Genomic DNA, 10,875 nt, shown 5'->3' with positions numbered 1-10,875 from the left:
AATATGACGGAATATAAAATCTAAATTGTGGAGATGGTCATTGACCCTTAATTTTAATATGCAAATCTTTATTCAGATGATGCCTCAGTCAGACAGGCAAGATAAAATAAAAATTATTGACTGAGTTATCTAATTATGCCTTTGACAACTTGTTGTTTTCTGATTAATATAAGTGTGACTTACTAATTCAAAACTTTACCGATACGGTGCACCATTGAATCCGGAGGACATTTTACAAGTGTTTTTGTTCACTCAGCAATCTTTTTATTGTCCGAAGAACTGAAACAACAACGTGGAAAAGGTCATTTCTCTACTTTCATATGACTTTATTTCGTCAATATTATTGATAATAAATACTAAGTTAGGTTTGGTTTAGTTTGGATCTTTAAGGCACGGCATCACAATTAGTTTTTTTGGACTGAAGTTTCTTGCCCAAAGGTACACAAGGGTACATGGCCCGGAGTGGTCCGATGGTAGGATTCGAATCCGCATTGTTTAGGTCGTTACTTATCAAATGAAGGACTTCACGTCTTTATGACGATATGTAATTTACATTGAGCACATTAGGTCTGTAAAAATATGTGATATAACCTTTCCGATTTGAGTCTAGGATTCAGCCAATGTGGGTATGTGGGAAAGCTTGCCAGTAGCTTCTCGTGGGTCGGTGGTTCTTTCCGGGGTTTTCCCGGGTTCTTCCTCCACCATTAATACTGGCCGCCATGTATAGCCTATCGTGTGCTGAAAAATGGCGTTAAGCCCCAAAACAACAACAACCGATTTGGAGTGAATAACAATGGAATCGTTTTGAACAAAATAAGACAGCGTTTATGTAGTGTGTACTTTCGTATCAGTTTAAAACGTGTTCTCGCTAGAATATTTGTGTGGGATTAGAATGACACAGACCGTAAAGCTCACAGTTTTTTTCTTTTCTAAAATCAAATTATTCTCATATTTAAGGCAAATATATGATATACATGTACAATTCAGCAAGATAGGGGCGAGACATGGTTTTCTTAAATTGCCATTAAAAAAAAACATCAGTAAAATCGGCAAATTTATACATAAACGAAAGACCCCACTTTATTAATAACAGCTTTGTGTGAAATATCACATGACTATTTAATAATGCACCTTCGAAAGAGCTAGTACATAACATCAATTGCTTCATTAGTATATTTTAAAAGATATGGTTTATGCCTCAATATTGCAAGAAAAGGTTTCGTTGCTCTAACAGTTTCTAAGTGTATCTACAAAAAGTAATAAAACAACAAAAATACTTGATCTAAATGAAACAGATCAACGAAAGTTAGTGTTCATATTACTGATAAAAGATCTCTATTATGTTTTAGTTTCTATATCTCGTGTACAATTATATGCAATTGTATCTAAATAAATATTAACTTTTATTCTATATCGAAACATATTGGAGCAAGTCTTGTAAACAATAAAAGGAAAAGGTTTTTATTTTCTATTGCCGTCATATTAATGCTTAACATTTCCCTCAAATTTATTGTATAAATATTGATTATCATTAAGACAAGATACATGGGTGTATATTGTAGTTTTAGTTTAAAGGATTTTAAGCGGTCAGATATGGTAATGTTATAAACAAATGCTACCTAATTCACATCTGATACTGATAAAGATTCTGACCCATACGAGTTGGAGTCTGCATTTGTCATCACTGTTGTTTTGATAAACTATTGCCCTGGTTTAAAACTACAAATTGTTCTCTGAGAAGTGCAGTCGTCTTGAGCCCTAGCTTGGGTGAACATTAAACATTGGCTGGGAATATACTTTGTGTTGGATGTTATTGTTTGCAACTTTTGTACCCCGTAACAATTTTGGTGGCAGCGGTGGGATAGCAAAGTTATTAGTAATCTGACAGTAACATTGAAACAGCACAAGTACAAAAGTTTTGTCTGAATAGTGTAGCTGCAAATTGCTATTGGATATACTCTGTGTGGGTGTGATTCCTGTTAAGCCAAGGATAAACAAAATAAGGATTGAAATGACGACCCAAGTTAGCGTTATCGATGAGGAAGTAGGAACGATTATTGAAGAGCACAGTGTTGCAAGGGATAGAACCAGACGGAAACAGAAAACAAATTTGATGCAATTCACAGATATTGAGGGAGACTTCAGTGGTGTAGAACCATATGACATGGAAATAGAGGAAGAGCATCCTGTAAGAAAACTAAAAAAAAAACACAGAGCAAACAAAAAACATCCAAGGACACCAACAAGCAAACTGAACGTGACCGGTTACAGTTAGAGAGGGAATTCGCAATTGAGAGACGACAAATAGACCTTGAAAGGGAGATTTTGCGAATGGAGCACAGTCTTAAACTTAAAGAGCTGGAGTTAGAGATAGAAAGGGTGAAACATCAGAAAGACATAGATAAAAAGAATGACAGTCTCCCATTCAAAGTCAAACTTCAAACTTACAATCATCAAGCGAATGAAGATATTCTTACATTTCTCCCAGAATTTGACGCCGTGGCTGATCATGCAAAATGGGACGAATAAATGAAAACCCTGTAACTGAGAACGCTGCTGATAGGAGAGGCTAGAGAGGTAGCACATCAAACAAGTAAGAACTATGTTGAGCTAAGAAAGGCCCTGATAAAAATGTTTGGGAAAAGACCTCATGAATATTGTAGCCAGTTAGTTAGCATAAGAAGGGATGCTAAAGAAACATACAGAGGTCTGATGGCACGTATAGAGCTGTATTTAACACGGTTCATTGATAGTCGTGATCCACATAGATGTTTAGCAGATGAATACTTCTTGAAAGATCTCCCGCCAGTGCAAGCCCAGTGGATAAGGCGCAATAAGGGCAGTGGGTCTGTTGTCCATGCTGCTCTGCTGAGGATTACGTTTTGCCCATCAATGACAGCAAGTTCGACCCTAAGCACAGTCGACAACAAACAAATAACCAAGCATCAAGTTCACCTCAGTCCAAGAAAACTGATAGAAAAATCATATATAGACAAAAAGTGATATAAATGTCACCAGAAGGGTCATGTTTTGCGTGACTGTCCCAGCAGAAATAAACAAAATCAAGCAACCTACTTTGTCCAGAATAACATTGGTGAACGGTTAATAAATGTACCAGGAACAGTGAACAACAAGGAAGTATTGTTTGTTAAAGATACAGGCGCAGAAATGACATTGATACGTGAGTACCTTGTCGATAAGTCATGTATCCTTGAAGGGCAGAACCTGTCACTCTACACTGCCATTGGACAGCCTTTTGAGGCGAAATTAGCCATAGTTGAATTAGACACGCCATACTACAAGGGTCATGTCCAGGTTGGACTGGTATCTGACTTGGCAGCACAAGCGCTGCTGGGTATGGACATTCTGCGTAGAACAAAAGGACTATGGTAGTAACAAGGAACCAGGCAAGAACACGGAAAGAATGTGTGTGTGATCTGGATTTTTAACGTAGCTTTAACAATTTTGCAGTCACATCGCTACAATGTCTGCAGTGTGACAGTTTATAATGATGTCTAGTACTGGGGCATCATGTCGCAGACATTTAGCATGATGTCCCACACAGTCACATTATCCTGACACCAGGCCGACCAGTCCTAATACTAACCTCTTAATGCTGAGCACCAAGCGAGGCAGCTGTTAGTACCATTTTTGTAAGTCTTTGTTATGACTAGGCCATGGATCGAACCAGTACGGAAAGAGGAAACTGAAGAAAGTGAAGTAAAAATAAAAGAATGTGGGATCCGATCACATGAACTGTACGACATGCATCTAGATAGGCTATTTTCGGACGAAGATAGTGAATACGGTCCTGATTTGGACGAGGTTAACATCCATCGTGAAGATGAGGCTGATGACATGAACCTGTCGCTTGATCAGCTGCACAATGTTAATGTGGAACTTATTTCTCAGTATCAAAAGAATGACAGCTCGTTGGCTGGAGTGAGAGAAAAGGCCATGTCATCTGCAAGTGAAGCGGAAGGCATGGACAATGCATTTTTATGTGAGCATGGAATTTCAAATCGGAAGTGGAAGTCGTCGGAGGGAGAAAAATATGGAATCCAATTAGTTTTGCCAAAGCAGTTACCTCAAGCAGTGGTGGAGTTGGCACATGACAGATCGCTTGCTGGTCATCTAGGAAGGGAGAAAACGGAAGCAAGAATAACAACCGCGTTTTACTGGCCAGGAATGTTTGGCGATATTCAGAAGTACTGCCAGGCCTGTGATATCTGTCAAAAGACATCAAGGAGAACAGCGAAGGAGATAGCTCCAGTGGTGTGTCCAACAATTGTGTCTGACCCTTTTGTTAAGATTCCGATGGATATCATTGACCCATTACAGTGCACAAAGGCGGGGAACACGTTTATACTAACCATAGCAGATGAAGCTACCAGGTATCCGGAAGCAATTCTTTTGAAGGACATTGATGTCAAAAAGAGTGGCCAACGCCTTAATTGTTACATTTAGTCGGGTTGGTATACCTAAGATTATCCTTACAGTCCAAGGGACCAGCTTCACGAGTATTCTTCTAAAAGAACTCTACAACAAGTTGAACATTAAGGGGATAATAACCTCTCCTTACAGGCCACAATCCAATGGAAAGGTCGAAATATTGAAAGGCACACTCAAAGCTGTCTTGAAGAAATTCTGTTCCACGAACGGTGAAGAGTGGGATGTGATGCTGCCTTATGCACTGTTTTGCTATAGGGAGGTACCACATGAAGCAACTGGGTTTTCACCGTTTGAGCTGCTGTATGATTGGACTGTAAGAGGCCCGATGGAGATTCTTAAGGATCTATTCACCGGTGAGGGTGAGACACATAAGCCAGTTGTAGAACACGTGCTTTCGATTCGCCAGCTATTGGCTGATGTAAGTTAGTGAAAGAAAAGCTGACAGTGTCGCAAGAAAGTTCAATCATGGTACGATAAAAATGCTACCAAAATGGAATTTAGGCTGGGAGATGAGGTCCTAGTTTTGTTGCCGTCCGATGCATCGAAGATGAGGGCTCACTGGAAGGGACTTTATCGTGTCATTTGTAAGGTCAATGACGTTAATTACAAGATTAACATTGGTGGTAGGCGAGGACAAGTAACCTACCATAGTAACCCATTACGTCCGTACAAGAGAGATGTACTGGTATCAGCAACTGTGTGTGATGGTTTGATGGAGGAGGACGGATTGACTTTCCACTGACCAATATGGAGAGTTTGGACAAAATCAGTCTGAATGGCAGACTGACGAAATAACAGCGAGAACAGGTGCGAAAAATATGCTCTGAGTTTGATGCCGTGCTATTTTCAAAACCAGGCAAAACGAACTTGATCACTCACAACATTCGAACAACAAGATACATTCCGATCACGCAGAAACCCTATCGTATTCCCCATGCAAAAAGGGCTGAAGTCAGAGCTATAGTATATGAAATGTTACAGCAAGAATTGATAAGACCATCTACAAGCCCATGGGGTTCACCAATTGTACTTGTTCAAAAGAAGGATGGAAGTCTGCGACTTTGCGTTGATTACAGAAAATTGAACAACGTCACACTCTTTGATGCCTATCCTACACAAAGGATAGACGAACTCTTTGAGAAGTTGGGAAATGTAAAATATATTAGAAAACTCGATATGACCAAAGGTTACTCGCAGGTACCTCTGTCTAAAGAAGCGCAGGAGAGATTTACTTTTGTGAAACCCTTTGGACTTTATGAATTTACTATTATGTCTTTCGAGATGAAAACTTCACCTGCCACATTTTCGCGCATGATGGACTTGTTGGTGTCCAAATTACGTGATGTTGCATCTTACTTTGATGACATCATTATTTTTAGTGAGACCTGAGATGACCGACTTCAGGATCTACGAACAGTCTTGGAGAGATTGCGAGAACAAAATCTGACAGTTAGACCTTCCATGTGTGACATTAGAACGGATGCTATTGTTTGCCTTAGTCATATTGTTGGTGAGGACAAATTAAACCAGACGACGCCAGAGCCAAGCTATGGTTGACTTCCCACTCCCGACAACAACGAAAGAAATTCGATCCTTTCTAAGAATAGTGGGCTATTATAAACAATTCATCAAGAATTTCGCTGAGCTCTCAGCTCCACTTTGTATTTTGACAAGGATGGGACAGCCAAATCGTGTTACATGGGATGAGACAAATGACTTGAAGAATGAACTTGTAAAGGCACCTATCTTGATCAAACCTGTTTTGTACTGCAAACGGATGCAAGTGATGTGCGCATTGGAGCTGTACAATGGCAAAAAGGACGAACATCCTATCGCGTATTTTAGCCGCAAACTATTGCCCAGGGAGCAGAATTATTCTACAGTTGAGAAAGAATGCTTTGTGATAGTATGGGCGATGTAATCTCTTCACTACTACTTGTGCGGTGTTCCATTCAGTGTTGAAACTGACTATAACCCGCTAACCTGGCTAAGCCAAAACAAAGGGAAAAACCAACGGTTTCTGAGATGGTCCCTGTGTCTGCAACCATACGAGTTCACGATCAAACACCGTCGGGGAGCAGAGAATGCAAATGCTGATGGATTGTCACGTGCTGGATTCTATGACTGTGCGTTATTGTTCATTCTTGTTGGACTTATCTGAATTAAGACCCATATGATGATGTGTATTATATCTTGAGTACTAATTAAGTAATTTCGTCATGCAGGTCAGTTTGATTTTAAGTGAATGCAAAATTTTTGTTTTAGATGTTGTGCTAAATGTTGTATTCGGAATACGGAAATATTTAGCGACTCACTGAATGCTTGTACTTTATGTTATTTGATAGAACTCTAATTGCTAGAACTTTTAAATTTCATGAAGTAAGGTAATTGCATAGAACTGTATACTGCCAAATAGTAACCCTTCGATCTTGCTTATCCATCCTTTATAATTTTGTTCGAAAACTCAAGTTTTCTCTTAAGAGGGAAGGTGTTGCCGTCATATTAATGCTTAACATTTCCCTCAAATTTATTGTATAAATACTAATTATAATTAAGACAAGAGACATGGGTGTATATGGTAGTTTTAGTTTAAAGGATTTTAAGCGGTCAGATATGGTAACGTTAGAAACAAATACTACCTAGTTCACATCTGATACTGATAGATTCTGACCCATACGAGTTGGAGTCTGCATTTGTCATCACTGTTGTTTCGATAAACTATTGCCCTGGTGTAAAACTACCAAACTGTTCTCTGAAAAGTGCAGTCGTCTTGAGCCCTATCTTGGGTTAACATTATAATTTGGCTGGGAACATGCTTTGTGTTGGATGTTATTGTGTGCAACTTTTGTACCCCGTAACAGTGACAAAAATTAAATGATAATAAAAATCAAGACAATAAAAGCAGTAAGTAAATCGTCAAGTAAAGACTGAGGAAAGATGCGCATCCTCTGGAATTAAACTGTATAATGCTGGAAAGACTGGCTAGATTAGACAGCGAAAATAACATCCCTGTTCAAAGTGTGCAAGATGTTGGAAACGAATTAATACAGCAGTGTTAAACACGATAATGTTGAGGGTTGTATTGGTTTTTTTGTTATCAAGCTTACTGACATAGAAGTGAGTTTGAACAGATTCATTAATTTATGAGAGATCAAGCAAAAACATCTAGAACAAACATATAATGATCTCATACAAACCGAGGACGACATGGAAAAGGAACAACAAAAATGTTTGAAGACCTGCAGCTAACAGAGGGGAATGGGTCATTTAGAACTATGTCCATATTCTGTCTTCTGCAGAATCTTCTTCTAGGCATTTACAAATTGAATACAGAACCAAATACCAGCGCAAGAAACAAAAGCTGCTAGATGTCTCAAAGTGGAAGTTTATCTTGTATTAACATCTTTTCACCTTCACACCCTCATATAGAGCCTCGCTGTTTGGTGATTAGCGTGCCGATTGCGACCTTATTTAGCAATGCCGGATTCGCTACCTTCAGCCACCTTTTTTTAATTTAAAAAACCTTATTTCTTTCATTTAAAAATGTATGTTCCTCGCTTTCTAATGCTGAACACTGAAGCTATTAATTCAATGAACGACTGACTTAGTAGTATGCTTTATAATCTATTGGGATTCTGGCACGACTAAACATTGCATAGTATAACTTTCCAATCTGTGGATTCTGGACTGGTCCTGTGTATTTTGTTAAATACCAGTACGACTTCATAGCATGACCTTTGAAATGACAAGCCTGCCATTCATCGTCGATTACTGTTGTTTTGTAGAAGCAGTTCTTTGACGCGAAATTAAATGCCAGTACAATCGCTGATCATTCGTTTGACAAGCACTTCTGACTGAAAACAGTATATGCAACTTCATTCGTTTCAAATATATAAAAAATTGTTTTCTTGCTAAACACCCAATTCAATAAATCTGACATGCCCATATGTCTTGTTGAAATATATTTATATCATTATCACGAAAAAGGGAAATAAATGTCGAACTCAAATCATCATAGCGGAATTATAAACAAATTTATGTTTTAGAAACAAAATAGTGTCATTCATGAGAAAGGTCGTGTTACAATCTTAAAAGGTTATATAAATATTGCAAGACCTGGAATGAAATACATCATTTTCCTGATATTAATGTAAATTCTGCAAATATTCCATTATTCGAGAATAAATTCCTGTATAGCGTAATAGCATGATTGTGCATTTTAAATGGAGTAAATTTAGTTTTAAAAGAATGTTAAAAAAATGTAAAATCCTGTTTTACACGCAAGGGTAATTACTGAGCAGCTTGTTTTAATGTGATAAAATACGTGAAATAAAATACGTCCGCAGTAAATTTTGGATACCTCTGAAGTACATTAGGGATGACTCTGATGAACGACTTGTTTAATGTGATCACATAATAATACAATGACATGTCTCTGAAGTACAGTTTGAGTAATATGCAACATTATGATTTTAAATAATAAAGTAACCGTTGATCAATGCGATGAATCTCTAGATTGATTGTCAGACACATGTGGAGAATTTAACAAATAATAGGCACTTATGCGATCGTGAAAACTGCAATCAATTTTTAAAAAAAACCAAAGTCATTTGATATTACTGTTAGGCAATATAGGCACTTTCTTTTGGATGACCTCTACTATTATCATTTTGTTACGTGCAATACTAACCTTTTTATTACATGTAATATTATCTAGACCATACCTTCTTCCAACTGACCGCTCCGGTGGCCTAGTGGTTAGAGCGTCCGCCTCGCATGCGGGAGGTTGTGGGTTCGATCCCCGACCCAGTCGTACCTAAGACTTACAAAAATGGTACAAAGAGCTGCCTCGTTTGGCGCTCAGCATTAGGAGGTTGGTGTTAGGACTGGTCGGCCTGGTGTCAGGATAATGTGACTGGGTGGGACATCATGCTACGTGTCTGCGGTGTGATGCCCCAGTACTAGACATGACTATAAACTGCCACACTGCAGACATCGTAGCTATATGATTGAATTTTTTAAAAAATCCAGATCACACACACACACACACACACACACACACACACACACACACACATCTTCCAACTTCAAAACATCACACTCATCTAACACTAAATTGGTTAGCCTATGAATAAAATTAACGTCACCTAGTGATCGATGACATCTACTCCGTTCAATATCAATAATAGATGAAGAATTATGTACTAGAATATCATATTTTAAAATTCTTTTGGCGAATCAGAAATAATCAAGGTTGTTCTAATTTCGTTTATTCTTGACTGCTGTTTTAATAACTAAGTATTGATTTAATATTAAGTTATCTATGAATTTTCTTTCTCATTAAAATAAAAGCAATTAGATTATATTATCTTTGTAATGCTAGCAGACTCAAAAATCACTATCCGTACTCTTTCCCATCGTACACGTCATAAAATGTGAAAAGACATATGCACTGAAAAAAGATAATTGTTCGTAGGTAAGCAGTAATACAAATTAAATTTCTTAATCTATTGATTAAGTATTAGTTGGGCGGAAGAGTTTTAATTCTTCCTGAGATAAATTTATTTCTGAGAAGTTTCTGTATATGATATGCAGAAACTCGCCAGCCATAGTACAATCAGATTACAATTTCTTATCTCCTTTTGTCAAACAAGGCGTGAAAAACCTGATACCGATTCGTTGATCCTATAGTGGATGGAGCTGTAAGCTAATTTGCTTCTCTGTACAGAAAATTTTGAAGTAACTCGTATTGAATCGGGTATCAAGCCTGACTTGTCGATTACTGGGTCAGATATAACCTTAGACCAAACAGCCAATGAGTTCACGATTGGTAGCAAGTGTGTTTGACGACAGTCAGGTGGAACTGAAGGAAAAGGTAATTGTTGAACTTGGGTCTTCCGCCTTGAAAAGATACGCAATACAATATCTGTCCTAAATTCATGAATTTCAAAGATAAGAAAGACAACCCTGCTGCATACATACATGCATGCATGCACACACACACACACACACACACACACACACACACACAAACACGTACATACGAACATGCATAGAATATACTAGTTTATTATTTGCGAAATTATTTCGCATCAGAGGAAACTAATTTCGACTTCAAAAGTTAAGAGGTTCTTTCTGGTTGCTGAAACTGATAGGGGAGCCGCGGTAGCGCTATTGGTAGAGCATTAGACTCGTAATCCATACATAGTGGATTCGATACTCTTCCAGAAAATGTAAGTTCCTATATTAAAAAAGGTAAAACGAACCAACCAAATGAAAATTGATAGGTCTTAATTAATTATTGTGCTTAATACTTAATATTTTTTTTAAAACTTGCCCGCATTTGCAATAGCAACTGGAGCCACGACACATGGTTGGTTTTTTTGTGTGTTTTTATTACTATGGGTTAAACGCTATTTTCAG

At 37.9% G+C, this 10,875-nt stretch overlaps 1 protein-coding gene across 1 annotated transcript; it reads left to right on the top strand.

The window, feature by feature from the left end:
* Positions 1–2,011: 2,011 nt before the first annotated feature.
* On the top strand, positions 2,012–5,841 carry LOC149779807 (uncharacterized). The gene is made up of 5 exons (XM_089937249.1): positions 2,012–2,188; positions 3,085–3,389; positions 3,675–4,394; positions 4,708–4,870; positions 5,434–5,841. Exons 1-5 carry the CDS (start codon positions 2,012–2,014, stop codon positions 5,839–5,841), a joined length of 1,773 nt encoding a protein of 590 aa, XP_089793375.1.
* Positions 5,842–10,875: the final 5,034 nt, after the last annotated feature.

Source organism: Sinohyriopsis cumingii, chromosome 16 (genome assembly GCF_028554795.1).
Source record: "Sinohyriopsis cumingii isolate HCF-2022 chromosome 16, ASM2855479v2, whole genome shotgun sequence".
Classification (NCBI taxonomy): domain Eukaryota; kingdom Metazoa; phylum Mollusca; class Bivalvia; order Unionida; family Unionidae; genus Sinohyriopsis; species Sinohyriopsis cumingii.
The sequence above is the reverse complement of the archived record's forward strand: the minus strand, read 5'-3'. Positions and strand labels throughout refer to the sequence as shown.

What these genes read in the sequence shown, in the direction of transcription:
- LOC149779807 (XM_089937249.1), top strand. Translation starts at nt 2,012, where the DNA reads ATGACGACCCAAGTTAGCGTTATCGATGAGGAAGTAGGAACGATTATT. An exon ending in AAATAGAGGAAGAGCATCCT is followed by an intron (nt 2,189 to 3,084) that starts GTAAGAAAACTA and finishes TACTTTGTCCAG; the next exon opens with AATAACATTGGTGAACGGTT. An exon ending in TTCGCCAGCTATTGGCTGAT is followed by an intron (nt 4,871 to 5,433) that starts GTAAGTTAGTGA and finishes GAAATGTTACAG; the next exon opens with CAAGAATTGATAAGACCATC.